This window comes from Merops nubicus, unplaced genomic scaffold, assembly GCF_000691845.1.
Source record: "Merops nubicus isolate BGI_N331 unplaced genomic scaffold, ASM69184v1 scaffold6562, whole genome shotgun sequence".
NCBI lineage: Eukaryota > Metazoa > Chordata > Aves > Coraciiformes > Meropidae > Merops > Merops nubicus.
In genome coordinates this window covers 37,484-55,402 of record NW_008595605.1, presented here as the reverse complement: position 1 = coordinate 55,402, position 17,919 = coordinate 37,484, and the positions used below count along the sequence as shown (strand labels likewise).

Sequence of the window (17,919 nt, the reverse complement as noted above, 5' to 3'; positions counted from 1 at the left end):
TTCTGGCTCTGGACAGGTTCTGACAGGAGCCTGGGGCCCGGGGGGGTCGGGCTCTGCTCCCAAGGAACAAGCGACAGGACAAGAGAAAACAGCCTTAATTTGCAGCAGGAGCTGTCTAGATTTGACCTGAGGACCAATTTCTTGCCCTGGAGGGTTGCCCAGGGCTGTGCCAGGCTGCCCAGGGCAGTGGTGGAGTCCCCATCCCTGGAGGGGTTTCCAAGCTGTGGAGATGTGGTGTGAGGGACACGGGGCAGTGGGGACCTGGCAGGGCTGGGGGAATGGTTGGACTTGATGATCTTGGAATCATTCTGGTTGGAAAAGACCTTTATCATTCTATGAATGTAATCAGCAGGGAGAGACCCCACCCCTTAAATCTGCAGAGATGTTGTAGTAGAGGAACAGGCAGAAATTATCAATTCCTGGCCAAAGACACCTTGCTCCCAGAGGAGGAAGGTCATAGAATGATTTGGTGTCATAGGACCTGTGCCATAGAATGGTTTGGGTTGGAAGGGACCTTAAAGATCCTCTAGTTCCAACCACTCTGCCTTGGGCAGGGTTTGCACAAGTGATCTCTGCTCCAGTCGTGCCACTTCTTTCCATTTCCATGTTTATTGCCAAGCACAGAAAGCCAAACAACCAGGGAAACCAGAACCCAAATATTTATCTCGGTGGCTGGAAGCTTTCTAACTCCACTGGCAGTAACACAAAAACCCCAAAGAAACAAAAAAAAAGAGGAGAAATATTTACCAAATCATCCCCTGGTTGAAGACCAAGCCCAGAACGTTGCCACTGATGTCAAACTCGGCGTAGGATGGCTGCATGGGGAGAGGAGGAGGAGGGTGAGTGGCTGCAAGGTGCTTATTTAGAGCTGGTATTTACTCTGGTGCAGAAAACGTGGTCCTAAGAGATGAAGAATCTTTGTTGTTGTTGTAATTAATTGCTTCTGCTGTGTCTGTGCAGCTCCATTTTGGCTGTGTAGAAGGAGACTCTCTGGGAGGTGTAGAAGGGTCTCCAAGGTTTGGGGTTCTAGCAACTTGAATGAACATCATGATGATGAATTTCTGTTTCACCCAACTTTGTGCTGTAAGGAACTGAGGTGGGGGAGCTTGTGCAGGGCTCTGGGATGGAACTGATTGACCCAGAGAAGTGATGCAGATGCTCTCTCCACCAATTAAGTTATCAGGCTGGACCAGAGGGCTTCCAGACCACTGGAAGCCCTCAAAACCAGTCTGGAGCACTGGGCCAAATGGCTCTAAATGAATTCTATCTTCTCAGCCATGAGACCCTGACTTACAAATCCAGCTTCTAGGTCCCAGCACCAGCAGTAATTCACGAATCTGACGAAGCAGGCTCGGATGAAGTCTCCCACCAGGATGGTTATGTAGGTCACCAGGATGTCAGACACGGTGAGCCTGACAAACTCCTGCAATTCAAAACGAGTTCAAAAACCCCCAATTAGCTCCCATAAATTCAGTAGCACCTCCAGAAGGGTATTTTGATTATGAAGCCACAGAGGTAGCTGGTGTCTCAAGGATTCGAAATGAAAAACACTTCCAAGAGAAGGTTTAAAAGTCTGAGAGGTGGGAAAACAAGGATCTGGAGGGGATCAGCATCAACCCCTTCTGAGGAGCAATGGTGGGTGGTCTTTCCCCACTTGGCTAGTGAAGATCCATTGGGTGTACACGGTGCTGGGTGGCCTCATAGCTTGGTTAGCCCAAGCTTTCTGTATCAGCCAAGAAATAATTGCTTTTGGGTTTTAATTTGTGCATAGTCTGGCTGCAGAACTTCTTGGTGCAAGGTGAAGTTTGCAGGAGTGAAGCTCTGAGGACTTGAAGACCACCCTGCATGCATCTCAGTGGGGTTATTTTGCCTAATTCTGCTCTCATCTCATGACCTCACGATGTGTTAGAGGTCAGGAGGTGTCAGGAGTTCATCTCCCAGCTGAGCATTTCACCACCATGGCCAAGGACTTACCCTGCTATGTGAGAGTCAGGAAAGGACAGCTCATCTGCGAGGAAGACTTCAAGCCTGGAAGTGCTAAAACCACCATAATCAACCCAAAAACCCCAACCCCAAATCACCCCAGAGATTTGCTCCTTAACGACTGGCTTACAATGCCCACGGTTGTCTCCCAGCAAGGTCCCCTGGGCACGTCTGCAGGGTCAAGGGGAGGTGGGGTGGCCGTGCTGTTGCTCCCTGTGGACGTGTTGTGGTGGCCAAGCAGTGTCCAGTGGGTGATGTTCCTCACCACGTCCTCTTCAGCCAGCTGCAGCAGAGAACACCCCAGCCAAAAACGTCAGGAAGTTGAGATCCCAGCTGCAGCCCAAAAGCAGACTGAGGCATTGTGAATTTTGGGGACCTAGCAGCCTGCTCCCCACACACGGAGGAGCCAGACCTCCTTCAAGGTTGCTAGGTGAAGAGGGAGCCTCCACCCAGTCCTCCTTCCTCAATTTCTTCATCATTTTTTTCAAGGCAGGGCAAACTGCCCCAATTCTTCCAGTTCTTGGCTTACAGGAGAGTCATTTTTTGCTGTGGCTCAGTTGGGGGTTGAACCTTTCCTGTTGTTATCTACCTGCCACATGCCACCAGGACAACATGAAGGAGAGGAGGGCAGGGGAAGAGGCTTATAAACTACATCCTTGGGGTCTGCATTAACAGAAATTGCAAACGGTGTCAGATGGGTGGGGAAAAAAACCAAATTACCCTAAAGTATCACAGTTATACGAGGCCATAACCACTTTTTAGAACCTGGAGACCCTCTGGAAACCCCCGTGGTTGGCGAGAGTCTCCTCGGGGTGCTGCAGCTGATGCTTGAGAGGGCTGGGAAGGGGGATGGTCATCCCTACGGGTTGGACAAAGCTGGTGGACGTGGTTTTTTCAGCTCAGCTCTTACTTTTTCGTTGACGTCGTCCATCAAGGCCAGCAGGAAGGTGTAGAGGTTGCCCAGGAAGAGGGCGAAGATGCGCCCCAGCTGCCACTTCAGCCCGATGCGGGGGTGGTAGTTCTCCAGCGCCGCGATGGTCTCGAAGAGAGGGGGGCAAAACATCCCTAGCAAGGACATCACGATTTCCACCTGCCACGGGAGGACAACGAGGTCACCACTCATGGAAACAACGGGAGCAAACCGCTGGAGGCTTTTTGGAAGGCTTTTAGAAAGGGGAGGGAGGCAAAGCAAGCTCGGCTTTTGGATTTGCTCGGCGTGCAGGCAGCACGGGCTCAGAATTCAGGGCTTGGGCTGCTCAGCTGGCTCTTGGAGGAGCTTTTTTTTTTGTTGCTGTCATCTCAAAGGGATGAGCGCTGAAGAATTTGTTCCCTGTCAGTCCAGACTCATGAATATTTAGGTGCCTCGAGTCCCTCGTGCTGCTTGCGTCAGCTCCCAGGGTCTTATTTTCGTTTCGGAGGAAGCACAAGGCTTGGGGTGTGGGCATAAAGATAATTAGTGGTTGCTAATGGTTGTTTTCCACGTTCAGCACCTTTGGGCCGTAGGCAGCTGCAGATTGGGATGGAAGCACACCAAGGGCTGGGCTCTGCAGCTCAAGAAAATAGATCCTAGTGGTATTTTTGCTGCTCTGCATGGTGGGAGATGCTTGGGTGTGGGGTCAGTGAGGTCACCTGCAAGCCACCATTAGCTCAGGTGTGACCTGCAGGCTCTGACTTTTTTTACAGCCTCATGGAGCCCCTTGGCCTGTGGAGGACTGTGTCTGTCCAGCTCCTGGCAAGCTCTGGCTCACAGGTCTCTTTTTGGTGCTTTTCCTTCCACTACCCACAACTGGATATAGGAAGATCTGGAGTTATCACCAGAAAAGTCTCAGACATGAAAATTTTTGCTTGGTTTTTTTGAACAGGGTTTTTTTTACTATGGGAAAAGTTCACTAAAATGTGATTCCTGTAACTCAAGGTGGATAATAAAGGTCTGAGTTTAGTTTTGTCTGATCATGGACATTCCTAACGCTCAGGGAGCTTTTTGGAACAGCAGAGTGGGTAAGCATGAACAGGGAATTTGAGATAGAGTCTTTAGAATTTCCTTTTTAGGATTGATTTTGTGATTTATTGTAAGAATATTCTCCCAGAGTTGTACATTTGCCCTGGAAACTCCACGTGCTTCCTGGCTAACACAAGCAGGAAGGTCCTGAAGGGGACCTGGGAGGGAATCCCTCTGCTTTGGATGTTCTCCTCCAGCTGTGGCAACAATGAATGCTGATGTCCAAGGCAAATTATCGCAGCAGAAAGCTGGAATTAAAGCTCCCTTACCTCATTTCTTTCATACCACCCAACATTTTGCATTTTGGAAAAGGTCTGGGAGCGTTTCACCACAAAATAAATGAGGTAGCCACTCCCACACAGGCAGCAGATGATGAGGACGTTGGCCAAAACCCGCAGGAACCTCCTCAGGTGGATGTTCTCGTCCTTGTTGCTTTCTTGCTCGTCCACAATAGACTCCTGGAATACAAAAAAAAAAGCCAAACAAACAGGAGAGCTCAAAGAATTGGAGCTGGTATCCTCTAGATACTGTCATCTAGAATCAGAGCACCCAGCCTAAGGCAATGTCGGGTGGTTCTCCACCCTGTGAAATGCAATCCTGGCCTATTCTGGCTACACTGAACTGGGGACTTTGTGCTAAATTCAAGCTCAGCTTCATACAGGCATCCTGGGTTGAGTGAAACATGTCCAGTGGCCACCAATTTTCCCTGTCCCAGGAGATCATGGTGGGGGATTTGTGCTCTGGAGTTCCATTTTTTTTTCCCCAAATCCTAGAAAGTGGCTTAGGGTGACCCAAGGCAGAGGAGCTGCTGTGGTTCAGATGGACAGATGCTGTCCAGGGACCCAGATTTCCCATTGAACCTCTGCCCTGCAGGCTCTGGGAGCACCCTCAGAACCCAAGAGGGACCTGCTGGTCTGGGTTACCTTGAAGCTGGTGGTGATGGAGGCAAACTTGTTGTCGGCTGTCTCTGGGTTGCCAATGAGGTAGTCCCAGCTGGTGAACATCTTCCAGCTGAAAATGAAGTTGTCATCGTCGCCATCCGTGGTGCTTTCGTTGGCATTTCGTGCCATCCTGTGTGGGGACACGTGGGGACAGGGGCAGGAGGGGTCTCACAGAGCCACCGTGTGTCCTCCAGCTTTGCAAAGGGTGCTGGCAGCTTGGGATTGCTGGAGGGTGGGAGGTGACTGTTCTTGGGGGGTTTTGTGCAGCTGTCTAGCATTTGTTGTTGGACATTAGCTTCCAGGAGGACTGAACTGTCAGATGGGGTCTTCAGGGCTGTGCAGCTCATGGGTTAGAACCCATAATGTAGAAAAAAAATAGCCTAGGTTATTAAAGCAGGTTAGGATTGTTTCCACCAGCTACTGCCTGAAGAATCCCAGCATGGTTGGGGTGGGAAGGGACCTCTGGAGATCATCTCATCCAACCCCCCTGCTCCAGCAGGGTGCCCAGGGTCACATCCAGGTGGGTTTGGGATCTCTCCAGAGCAGGAGACTCCACAGCCTCTCTGGGCAGCTGCTCCAGGCTCTGCACCCTCACCCCAAAGAAGTTTCTCCTCCTGCTCAGGTGGCACCTCCTGGGTTCCAGTTTATGCCTGTGGCTGGGCACCAGTGAACAAAAGTCTATTTACAGTGCTCCTGGCCCCTAGGGTGCAGTTTATGGCCATGGCTACCTTGAGTTCCCTAAACTGAGCCCAGAAGCACTGGTGCTGTTGGGGACACCTACTGCAGCACCACGTTTCAGTGAGACTTCAGCAGCTGCCCAATGCAGGAGCCCAAGAGCTTGTGGGAAGTCATGCAGGGAGAGAAAAAGGATTATTCTTGTCAATCAGCAGAGGAGCAGATACAGCTTCTGCTGTTCTCTATGATTTGATCCCTGAAATCCTTCTGGAACTCCCCCCAGACCAGCCCCTCGAGGAAGGTGAGACCCCAGATGCTGCAATTTCATGGCAGATGTACAGCAAATCCCCGTGGCCACTCCAGCCAACAGCTCAAGAGGCTTTTTCTGCTCCATGGCAATTGGGGCTGTTTCAGCAGCCACACAAATCCACGGGCTCATTCTTCCTTGCAAAGAAAGGAAAGCCTTTGCACGGCGTGCCCAGCAGGCAGGGACAGGGGGATTAGCTTCTATTTTATTTTGGGCTTTGCAGAGGCTGTCTCAGCAGCAAGAAATGCCTTGGTTGGATCCCAGTTGCCCTAGGGATGCTGCTGTGGGCATCACTGGTGCTCAAGGACGCTGCACCAAGGGTGTGGAGATTGGTTTTAAAACTCTACAGATGGGTTTAGGGATGCATCGAAAGTTCTACAAATCCCTGAAAAGAGGTTGGAGCAAGGAGGGGCTCAGGCTTTTCTCTCAAGTAACAAGCCACAAGACAAGAGGAAACGGCCTCAGGTTGTGCCAGGGGAGGTTTTGGTTGGATATTAGGAAAAATTTCTTCCCCAGAAGGGTCATCAAGCCCTGGAGCAGGGCTTTAAAAGCTGTGGAGGTGTGCTGAGGGTCATGGCTTAGTGGTGGACTTGGCAGTGCTGGGTGAATGATTGGACTTGTTGATCTTAAAGGTCTCTTTCCAACCCAAAAGACTCTGATTCTTAAAGCAGCTGTAGCATCTGGCTCTTTCCTGCACCCCCACACCATCTGTGTGGCTCACATTGGCTTTCAGGGATGGTTCTGTGCAATGGAAGGGTGGGAGAAGGAGCCTTGGATATTTAATGCAAGTAAAATCCTCCTCCTTGCACAAAATCCACCTGTTTGATGGTCATGCTGGAGGAAGCAGTCCCTAGAGGAGGAGGAGGGCTGGAGAAGGAGGAGAGCCCAGCTGAGAGACAGATGTGGAAGGATTTTGCAGGGGGGGTGATGCCAGCAGCACTTACGATCTTATCACAACCATCAGGCTGTAGCCAAAGACACTGATCCCCACCATGAAGTAGGCCATTGGTAGCCTGTATTTTAGCCAGCCAATTGTCCTCTGGTTGTTGTAGTAGCCATAAAAGAGTGCTGAGTATTTGATGTAGCCCTGGAGGGAAAGAAGAGGGAAGCTTTGGATAAGCTGGGCAGCTTTTCTGCAGCAAGGAAGAGGTTTCTAGTGGAAACAGAAGATTTAAAACTAGGAAAATCAACATGGAAGAATTTTTAGTGTCTCATTCTTGGCTGTTTGCTGCCTTGTCATCTTTAAGAGCCATCCTCGAGGAGAGGGAGAGAATACAGGCTCAAAATTAAACTATAAGGTTTATCCATCACTGCTTCATCCTTCCTTACTTCTCTTTGTGGCTGTAGCTTCTTGTAGCTACAGCCTCCTGTGGCTTGCAGCTTGTTGCTTCTCTAAGTCACTCTCAGACACTCCCACGTTGTAGAAATGGGTTTCCCACCATGGTGTGGAACTTCTCCTTTCAGCTTGGAGTCAGCTGCAGCACCCTGCAGGTTTGGTTCCTTTTCCTGGCTACCACTTGAAGAGCAACTATAACTAAAGACTAAAACCAGAGTGTTGCTTCCCTGTGGAGAGCAGAGCTCAGACCCAACACCAACCACCTTGTCTCAGGCAGGTCTGGTTTTTGCTGTGCAAACTGGTGGGCATGCCCTGAGGCTGAAGGTCTCTGCATCAGCAACCTCTCCCTCTTCTTCTGTCATGCCTCAGCCCAGCTGAGGTGTGTCAGTCTCTGTTGCACTTCTCCAGCTTTTGGCCTGTTTTCCAGCTCCTGAGAGAAGTGGAGTGAATCACTCTGGCTGGGATAGTTGAGCCAGCTCCCCTCTGGTTAAGGGGAAAGGCCAAAATTGAGGCAGAACTTGAAGCTGGTTTCAGAAGCTGTGGAATGGATCTTGTTGGGAGACACTGAATGGTTTACATGGGAAGGGACCTCTGGACCTCCTCCAGTCAAGCCCTCAGCTCAAAGGAGAGCCAATTTCCAAATGAAGTGCAGTGCCTTAGGGCCATCTCACAGAATCACAGACTGCTAGGGGTTGGAAGGGACCTCTGGAGATCATCTAGTTCAATGCTGCTGCTCCAGCAGGGTCACCAAGAGCAGGGTGCCCAGGGTCACATCCAGGTGGGTTTGGGATCTCTGCAGAGCAGGAGACTCCACAGCCTCTCTGGGCAGCTGCTCCAGGCTCTGCACCCTCACAGGGAAGAGGTTTTTCCTCCTGTTCAGATGGAACTCCTGGGTTCCAGTTGGTGCCCGTTGCCCCTTGTCCTGTCACTGAGCAGAGTCTGGCCCCAGCCTCCTGGCCCCTCCCCTTTAGCTCTTGCTCAGCACTGATCAGATCCCCTCTGAGGCTTCTCCAGCTCACCAGCCCCAGTGCTCTCAGCCTGTTCTTGTCACAGAGATGCTGCAGTCCCCTCAGCATCTTCATAGCACAGTGCCACAGGCACAGGACAACCCTGGGCATGTTTCTGCCAGTGCTGCTGAGCCACCTGGGACAATGGGCTGGCAAAGGGGACAAAGCCCAGGGCTGCCACACCACAGCCTGGGGCTCGTAGCCTGTTAGGCATAACCTGTGCTGGGAGGTGCAGTGAAGAAAGCCTCCTAAAACACAAAGATAATGCTCTTGGAAGGCACTGGTGACTTCATTTTTTCTCGTGCTGTCATCTCAACCTCTTGTCTTTATAATTCATCAAATAGTTGGGGACTGAAAAATGAGTTTCTCTGCTCACAGCATCCAGTATGTTCTTTAAACTCCATTTGAGAGACATGGTGTCTGGTGGCCTAATGAGATTTATTCCCTTCTCCTCTTCTAGAAAGCCATGATGTGACCTCCTTGCTGCCCAAGCAGACATTCCCCTGGCTCCTCTCCCTTGCAATGTATTTTTCAGGGTCACAGTAGTGACTCTTCATTTTATGCCTGCTCTGAAATATGTTTCCCCATCACACTTCTCCTGTGGAATAAGCATCTATTCATTTTCTAAGGGGTAAACTTCTGTGAAGGGCTTCATTTGACATCTTCTGGCTGCGGAGGGCGTAGGTGGACATCATTGCCACGTAGATGGAGATAGCTTCTCCAGCTTGTGTGATTGCTGCCTGGTGAGACGTGGCAAGGGATGGGACCTGGGTGGCAGAGGGGTTCAGAGGGTCAAGCCCTCAGTGACAGCAAGGGAATGCAGCTGTCTGTACCAAGCCACAGGCAGGAGCCTGGCAGCTCATGACAACCAGCCTTTCCTGCAGTGCCACAGCCTCACCCAAGAGCAAACCTCCCCACTGGTTTGTGTCTAGCTTATGGTCTCCCAAACAAAATCAACCTATGGGTTTTTCAGAAGGGTTTTAGGAGATAATTCAACCCATCTCTTACGCTTAGAGCTTCTGTGCTCACCTCAAAATCCCAAAGAACTGAAAAGTCCATGGCTGTTGGTTGTTCAGCCCGGGGTACAGTCTTCCTTGGCATGCTCCCGTATGGCATCCCCATCAGGACCTGGGGGACGTGAGTGACAGGGATGCACGTGGAGTTTACACACTGGGCTTTGCAGCTTTTTGCTTAACGAGTCCCTTTCCATTTGTCACTGGTTGGGTTTCTGTTGATTTTAATGCATATTGTATTTCTTAATTGAATAACCAGAGCAGCAGTTAAAAATCTTTCCAATTCGTTTGACTCCAATAACCAGAGAATTTCCTTTTCCCTGGTAACAACCTGTTGTCCAAGGAGCTCTGTCCCTCAACGAACAGCTCCAATTTAAATGTCCTTAGTTTAGCATGAAGTTCTTTGCTTGAACTTCATGGGTCTAATGGACTAAAGGGATTAGCTTTATCTCTTTATGCAGGACTCCTCCTTTGAGAGAAGTCAAGAGCTCTGGGTCGAGCTTGCAGCCCATTTTGTGTTACAGAGTCCTGAATTTGGGCAAAGCTCTCAAGGTGAGGTGAAGTGCAGTTAGGTTTGGCCAAAAAAAAGTGCTTATAGCTCAGCCTCTCCTGATGGCACCTTGAAAAGTAGGTCTTGCAGCAAGCCCAGCAGCTACTGAAGGCCAGAGAGAGAACACCAAGGACTCTGGAGAGTTGATAGAGCAGATTCTGACTGGTGCCTATCCCAAATACCTCATCAGCATGAAAGGTGCTAGCCTATCATAGATCACTTAGTTTTTAGAGCTATCTAATTAATTTCAAAATCATTTATGATGAAATGTTTACTGCCCAGCTACTCTCCATATCCTACCAGCTCAGCAGGCAATGAGTGTGCATATGTTAAAGACAAAGCTGTTTAGGTTTCTACCACATCCATAGCTCCTAACAAAGCACATCCGTGCTGCTCAGTGCTGATGGTTCCATCACTCCATCCTGGGAGGAGGCAGAGCTTTTGCTTTCGAGAGTGTGAGCAACCACAGGAAGGAGAAGAAAAGCAGGGTCCTCGGGAGAGACTCCGTGCTGCAGTTCTTTCTCCATAAAAATCTGCACTGAACACACCAGATGCCACTGTCTGAGACTGCACAGAGTCGTTTTGCCAGAGCTGTAATGGCTACATTAATTTTTTTTTTAATAAACGATGGTATAAAAGTGGCAGTGAGATACTTTTCCCCCTCCAAGAGTGGTGAGGAATAGAAAAACTAAAAATAAAACTCTTCCTTGTCAATCGTCTGAATTAGGAGTACAGAAAAAGGGATATTTCCCAGACAAATGGTCGTTGGCAAAGTGCTGGGAAATTGTGTGTCCCTTCCCTCGAGGGCTCTTCCCGTGGGGCTGTGCTGCTGCCTTGGGGCCGTGCTCCTTTGGAGGGCCCAAAATTGGGCTTTTCTTAATCACTTTCAGAGCACAGTCCTTTTCTTGCAGCTCCTACACACCTGAGCTCCTACCTAGGATCCATAGGTCGTGTTTTTCACTTTAATCAAAACATAAAACTAGCCTTAAATTAGGTTTTTGAACTCCTGTTTTAGCTGCTGGATGGGCAGGCTCTTTGATGGCATTTTGGGTCTCCTGGTTTCAACCCAACTTTTGTTGCTGTGTCAGTAGAACCTCGTCAGTTGTCCTCGGTAAGTAATAATTTTTCTATTTCATTATTCTACTTCATTTTTCGTGTTTGTGCCATCAGTCCATGTTCATTCTAAGCAACGAGCAAGATAATACTGAAAGGAGAACTCAGCACTCACCTCTGGAATTATAACCAGTCCAAATATCAACCCAAAAAGGACGAGGTTGACTCCGTACATCCAGCGCAGAAATATGAAGTAGGAAGCAACCGAGGAGCCAAAGTGGCCTTAAATCAGAAGACACTTGATGGTTAGGAGTTGAGGAGGGTTAAGCTGTTCTCAGCAAGACTCAGACCCCAGGCGTGTTGCCCAAGACCCTCCCCACCACTGCTGGAGACAGCAGAGCCCTGGAGCTGCCCGGGGTGTGTGCTCCAAGGTGAGCAGACACTGGGGACCAGGAGTGATGTCTGGATGGAGGCAAAGGTCTCCTACAAAAGGTCTCACTCCCACCACGCAGCAGCTTCCACTTACTCTCCACTTCTTTGATCTTCATCTCCCAGGGTATGCACTGGGTTTTGAAATTCTCAAAGTCTCGCTTAAATTTCACCCATTTCTGCAAGGAGAGGAGGTGACAGTGAGCAGAGGGGTGCAGAGGGGAGGCTGCTTCACCTGCAGAGCCTTCTAAGGTCAGGGGTGGGTAGGAGTGGGTGTAAAGGCCAAAGCAAAAGCTCTGGTCTGGCTCTGAGCCTTTGGAGTATTTCAGGAACAATCCCCAATCCCTCCATCCCCAACTGTTCAAATTTGTTATCTGAGTTTGAACCTCCTCAGGCTTTTGGAAAGCTGCTCTTGTGCTTACCATATTATAGAGGAGTAGAAAGAGCTAGGTGGACATAGCTCTAGGCTGAAAGAACTGATGCAGAACCAACTCTGTTTAACCCAAAATTTAATGGGATAAAATACTGAGCTTGAATCCTTCATTAGACCAGGAGCTCAACTCCTATTGATTTCATCATCTCAGGCCTGGCTCTGTCCTTCACTTTGCAGTGGAATCTCCATGACAACGTGCAGCTTGGGTACCAACTTCATTCCTAAGACATGATCGTCATTCTCCTTCTTGTCTCCTCATCAGCAGGGGAGGTGATATTCTATAGGTCAGTGCAAGAGGTTGACGTGGCCTCTCTCCCTTTTAGGGGCACCTTCTGCACAGATGAAGGTTTTGGGGAGCCTGTGGTGTTCCCCACCCCTGCAAATCCTCCTTTGTTTCAGGTTAGGTCACAATGAGATTCAGGCTTGGGGGAAAATCTCCACTTTTTCTTTCTGCAATAGTCATAGATCTGAAGCTGGCTAGTTTTGGTTTTGTTTTTATGTTGGCAGGAAGTTTTACTCTCATTTCCTGGTGTCTCTCTTGCCAAATGCTAGTTAATAAAGTCTCCCAAAAGTGTGCTGAAGACATCACCAGGTGTCCAAGCTTTCACCCCATCACTGCAGCACTTACCTTGGCCATCATCATCTTATACGCATACAACTTTTTGCCCTTCCCTTTTCCCAGAGCTCCTTCAAACTTCTCCACAAACGCTTGTGCCTCCCTAATTGGAAGAGAAAGAGGTGGGTTATGGAAGCAGCCAAGGGGTCTTTGGTCTCTCTTCACATCTGGGGTTCTGGCTGCTGGCTGCTGGTGGTGTTTCTGTGCCCTGCAGAGTTCACACACCCACCCTGGGGTAGTTAACATGCAGGGACATGTTCCAAATCTTGTTCCACACTTCTCCCTGGGTGTACACCAAAAGCCTGTCTGTGGAACCATGGAATAGAATCATGGAATTGGTTTGGTTGGAAGAAACCTTTCAGATCATCAAGCCCAACCATTCCCCCAGCTCTGCCAGGTCACCACTGCCCCACGTCCCTCAGCACCACATCTCCCAACAGGATAATCTCAGTGCCAGAGAAATGGGTGCATGCTAGCCAGGAGTAAAATCAACCTGCAAATTTGATTTAGAATAGATTTTCTAAGGGAATTTCAGAGAAAAGAACCCAGGTAGATGCTGCTAGAGTATGCTGAGTTTGTGAATAAAATTCTGTTGTATATTATTGCTGCTAATACATCATGAAATTGAACTTCAGGAGGTGTGAAGTCCTGTGCAATCCTAAGCCTGTGGGAAAGATGAACTTCTCCTTGGTGGGAAGAGTTGGCTAGTTCAAGCCTGTAACCTTGGGAAAATCACCTAGACTAAAAGGAAAATATGTCAGAAATGACACTGCTCTGTTTTATTTCCTTTTCTTGCAGAACTTTGGACTTTCAGGGTCATAAGATTTGATTTGTAATGAGCTGAGGCTTGTAGCATGCCTGTGAGATAGAAAAGCTGCTTTAATACAGTTTCCCTGTGTAGACCTTTACCCAGGTTTTTAGAAATAATTGGCAGTGTTCAAGGCTCCTGATGTTAATGGAAGAAGGAGAAGGTCTTGGCCTTGAGGGTGCAACAGCAAGAAGCAGAGACACAGGGTGACTGTCAGCCTGGCCACAGCAGCTCTGAGCAGCCTCTTGGCAAACCCAGAACAGGGGGAACCCCCACTCCCCGTGGGGCTGCACATGCCTGGCAATGGTATTGCCAAAACTCTGCCTGGTAGGAAGGGATTCCAGAGGAATTTTAACCAAGGGAGCTGGGATTGAGTCACTGCCTTGATGTGGGAATCACAGAATCCTTTAGGTTGGAAGAGACCTCCAACATCATCATGTCCAACCATCAAGCCAACACTACTAAGTCCTCTGCAAGAACAGAGTCAGGATCAGCAAAACCAGAGTCAGAATCAGCAAAACCAGAATCAGAATGGTTTGTTATGAGCTGTTGCCTGGTTGATGTCCCTGATCTCTGAGCTGTTTCCACATTCAGCGAGGGCTGCATGGCAATATTATCTCACTTCCAGAAACCCCTGCAAACAATTCCTCCTCTCCTCCAAGCAGCCCCAAATCAGGAGCCTGAAGTAAGGTGGCACTTTGCTGCTCTGATTTCTGCCAGTGACCATGAATAGGCAACCAGGGCACAGAGTTTGCTTTAACAAGGAGCCCGACAGCAGCCAGTCATTTGGTTTTAAATACAAGGGTAGAATGACCTGGCTGCTGGGTATCAGTTGAACAGATTTGCACTTTGTCTGTTCTTTGGTTACAGAGGCTGAAAATCAAATTCCACATTTTAACTCTGATCTTTTAAACCCATTCAGGCTTGGAGGGGGGAGGTTACAATAGCAGATACCCTTCTAGGAAAGGCAAAGTGCATCTGACACCCAACCAAGACCCCAGGGGTGTGGGCTGAAGGTACCTGAGCACTGAGAGCTTCTTCACCATCCTCCAGGGCTTGTTCCTCATGGTGGAAATCAGTTTTTTCTTCTGCTCCACCTGCTCCATCAGCATGGCCAGCTCTTCCTCTGACAGCGACTCCTCGTCGGACGAGTTGGAAGAAGCAGAAGAAGTACTGGGAAAGACACCAAATAAAGGGCACAAAGCAGAAGGACTCGCAGGAGTTAGAGGGGTGGTCTCGCTGGGGTGGGCACAGTGGCTTGGCATGGAGGCAGTGTGGGCCCTTCGTGCTCAGGACAAGGCTGCTGCCAGCCAGGATAACCACGAGGAGGTTGCTCCCCATCATAACTTGCCTGACGTTGTGCTTTAGACCACGCTTGGACTGCAGAAGCATTGCCTAAGGCTAGAGCTGGCTCTGGAGAAATGCTTTTCACACCTTCAGAAGGAAAGGGAAGATACAGGGAGAGGCAGAGGGTTGGGACAAGCAAGATTTGGAAGAGGAGGAGTCTTGAAAACGTGAGAGATCCATTTGGACCGCTGAAAAGACGTGCCTAGGTCTGAGTTCCTAAGGCTGCCTCGTTGAGGAGTGCTTTCCTCCCCACAGCTGAAGCCCCAGGACTCCACCCCATGCAGGGATCTGACCCTGCCTGAGAACCACCCCCCCTTGGGCACAGTTTGGTTGTGTGGCACGTTACACATCTATTGTCCCCTGTCGCCTGACCTCTGGGAGAGCATCACTGATTTGGGGTCTGCTGGTGCTGCAGTTCTGCCCCACACCCCACTGGCACATTGCTGCCTCTGTGTCACTGGGGAATTACCTGGTTTTCCTCTCTGTCTTCTGGGTGTCCTCCCCCTCCTTTCCTTTCTTGCTTGTTTTCTTCTCTTTGTTTTCTGACTCCTCTTGATCCTTGGTAGGAGCCTTTTTACCTCTCTCTCTCTGCCGGCTTCCCTCCTCTCCTGCCTTTTTTCCAGCACTGTTTTCTTTCTGGTAGTTTTTTCTCCTCGAAGTTCTGTTTTGTTGGCTACAACCATCTTCCTCTTTGCTCTCTTCTTCTTCCTCATCCTTCTCTTGCTTTCTCCTTTCAAGCCTGCTTGCTCTGGCAGTTTCCCTGAGGGGCTGTTTCTTAGGTGTCTTCTTCTTTACTTCATCTTCTGTGAGGGATAAAAACCAAAATACTTTAGAAAAGGCATGCTGGCAAAGTAAGGATTCATCAGGAAAGGGCAAACCCTTGTGAAGCCAACGAGCAGATGCTGGTTGACCTCGGTGGGCTTTGTGTTAAGCTCCATCCATGAACCACATCCAGCTCTTTGGTGGTGCAACCCCCATTTAAGACACTACAGCTCATTTTAGCACATCAAGGATTTAGATGTGACCATAAGAAAACTGGAAATTAGTTTAAAATGCAAAATCCCCCCCATCAGAGAGCACAGACAGATACCTTCTTGACCTGCAAACGCACCAGAGGGATGGAAATAGGAACTGTGGTTGGTTATAGAGTGTGTAGTTTGCTTCTTGGTGCAATGTCCTTGAAAGAGGTTTATTTTTTTCAAGGCTGGGGCTGGAGGTCTTTTATTTAGAGAGAGGAAATGTACAACTCAGGCAGCATCGGGTTTTGTTTCCCTGAGTTTTCTTTTCTACAGGGAAGTCTATTTCCAGAGAAGAAAAAAACCCAGGTAGTCTCTGATGCACGTTTCATTCTTACAGCCCCAAACCTCTTTTGGCCAGAAGTCAGCAGCACTTCCATTTAGGAGGATTGAAATGGAGCATGATTTCATTGCAGAGTATTTTGCAAAGTGGAAAAAAAAAAATGCAAACCCCCCTCCCCTTCCCAAGCTTCTCCATCAGCCCTTTTACCACCAACTCCCTGAAAATCAATAGGAAATTTTCCAGAGTTTTTTGGCTCCTCATTTTCCAAAATTTCTGGCTGATGAAAAGAAAACGTTCAAACAAACAAATAGATTTGTAATTTTGGCATTGAGTTTGTTTTTTTTCCTCCCCCAGGCTTGGAGAAATTGTGATGGAAGAAAGAAATTTTGCTGGAATGGGATCCAGAGTGGAAAAATGAGCAGCCTGAAAGGCAAGGAAAATAGAAGCAAAAAGAATTGGGGTGTTGGCATCCTTGTTTGGGTGAAAAGTTAGAAATCAGCAACAAGCAAATAGTTTTTGCTGGCTAGTGGTAAAAAATTAGTAGGTGGTGGATGTCACACGTCGCTGGGAATGAGAAGGAGCTTTCAACTAATTTCTCAGAAGCAAGATATGAAACAGGTTTCAGTTAGTGCCTCATGGTCCATCCCAGCTGAGCTTCAGTCAGTGATCCAGGTCCACCAACCCTCCTTGGGAAACATTCATTTTGGGTGAGCAGTTATCAGGGGTTTCATTTGCAATCTACCAAATATTAGGTTAAACGTGGAGAATTTGTTATTTTCATCTTATTGCTTTGCTTGCCTGTATGGAGAAGGTAGATAGGATTTAAAAAATAGTCCCAGTCATTTGCTAATTGCTGTCTCATATTTTATGGGGCGTATAGATGCTGTTGGGAACTGTTTTTGTGACTTCTATATTCACATCACCTCTCTGGTGCTGTTCTGATCTTACCTCCTAGCTCTCTCTATTTAGTTTTATCATCCTACCACTTAGCTATTCCTCCTGATTTACTCTACACACAGGGCTAAAAATGGTTTTAATCCTCTCACTAACCCTTCCTGATTTTCCTCACAGCCACCAGTCTCCATTTCCATTATTATCTCCCCGTGGCCATGATTAATGAAGATACCAGCATGTTATGGTCTAAACAAGCCCACAGGGAGGGCAAGCAGGACCTTGGTGTGGTGCAAAACAGCCCCAGCCCTGCACAGGGTGGTGCTTTACTGGTTTCCTAGGGATGACTGCCAGGGGATGTGGGCTCTGACAGCCTCCTGCTCTAGAAGTGTGGCTGAAAGGGGACAGACTGCTTCAAAATGATGCTTTATAGCTCACTATTCTAATTCAAACCTCAAGGGAAAGTTCTGCTTGCTTACACCCAGCTCCTGAAAGGGTTCGTGTTGTAGAGCAAGCCACCAGTCAGAGGGAAAAAAGAAAAGGGATCACCTCTTGTGTTTCTAGCAGGATGACACGTTGAAATCTCTACGTTACCTTCGCTCTCTGAGTCGCTCTCCACTTGTCCATCAATCTCTATTCCAGCTGCAAGACAAAGAACAAAGAGGCAGTGCAGTTGCTGCTGGGATTGACAGGCGTGCCAGCCCCTCCGAGCCTGGCACAGCACCCCGGGCTGCCCAGGCACCAGGGGCCTTTCCTCCAGGAATGCTTTTCTTCTTTCCTTCAGCCTGGCAGGCTGACAAAAGCCTCTTTGGGAGAGGCACACCCCTGTGCTTGGACATCCCAAGACGTCTTGCCCACCCTCTGGGGGCAGCACCCAAACTGAGACCCTCTCCCAGCCATACCAACCATCTTCCATGATGACCTGCAGGGCACATTTCTTCTTCTTCCCCATGGCAGCCTCCCGTTGGTCGCAGGCACCCCCTGATCACACACGGGTTGCTCTCTCCTCCACAGCCCCCGGGCTTGTCCCCTTGGCATCACAGATGGGCACATCCACCCATGGGGCAGCTCTGGCCTGCCAGCCATGCGGGCAGGGGAGGGGTGGGAGAGGCAGGGGGGGCCCCGGGGTGTGCCCCCGCCCCCCCCGGCGCTCTCCCCTCTCCCCCAGACAGCAGCACCCGTCGGCGTTGCCTTGCAGCTCATCACTTAACCATGAAGGAAAGCCCTTGGGT

General features: G+C 49.2%; 1 protein-coding gene across 1 annotated transcript in view; it reads right to left on the bottom strand.

Moving 5' to 3' along the window:
- Window positions 1–17,639, bottom strand: part of TMC2 (transmembrane channel-like 2) — a 23,782-nt gene extending 6,143 nt beyond the window's left edge. Inside the window, exons 1-15 of the mRNA XM_008936111.1 lie at window positions 17,594–17,639; window positions 17,282–17,329; window positions 14,967–15,300; window positions 14,171–14,323; window positions 12,355–12,445; window positions 11,391–11,472; window positions 11,040–11,146; window positions 9,278–9,376; window positions 6,850–6,992; window positions 4,906–5,053; window positions 4,252–4,440; window positions 2,894–3,073; window positions 2,114–2,266; window positions 1,295–1,423; window positions 748–815 (exon numbers count right to left, since the gene is read on the bottom strand). Of these exons, the coding sequence (XP_008934359.1) occupies window positions 748–815; window positions 1,295–1,423; window positions 2,114–2,266; window positions 2,894–3,073; window positions 4,252–4,440; window positions 4,906–5,053; window positions 6,850–6,992; window positions 9,278–9,376; window positions 11,040–11,146; window positions 11,391–11,472; window positions 12,355–12,445; window positions 14,171–14,323; window positions 14,967–15,300; window positions 17,282–17,329; window positions 17,594–17,639 (1,970 nt within the window). The remainder of the gene's footprint in view (window positions 1–747; window positions 816–1,294; window positions 1,424–2,113; window positions 2,267–2,893; window positions 3,074–4,251; window positions 4,441–4,905; window positions 5,054–6,849; window positions 6,993–9,277; window positions 9,377–11,039; window positions 11,147–11,390; window positions 11,473–12,354; window positions 12,446–14,170; window positions 14,324–14,966; window positions 15,301–17,281; window positions 17,330–17,593) is intronic.
- Window positions 17,640–17,919: the final 280 nt, after the last annotated feature.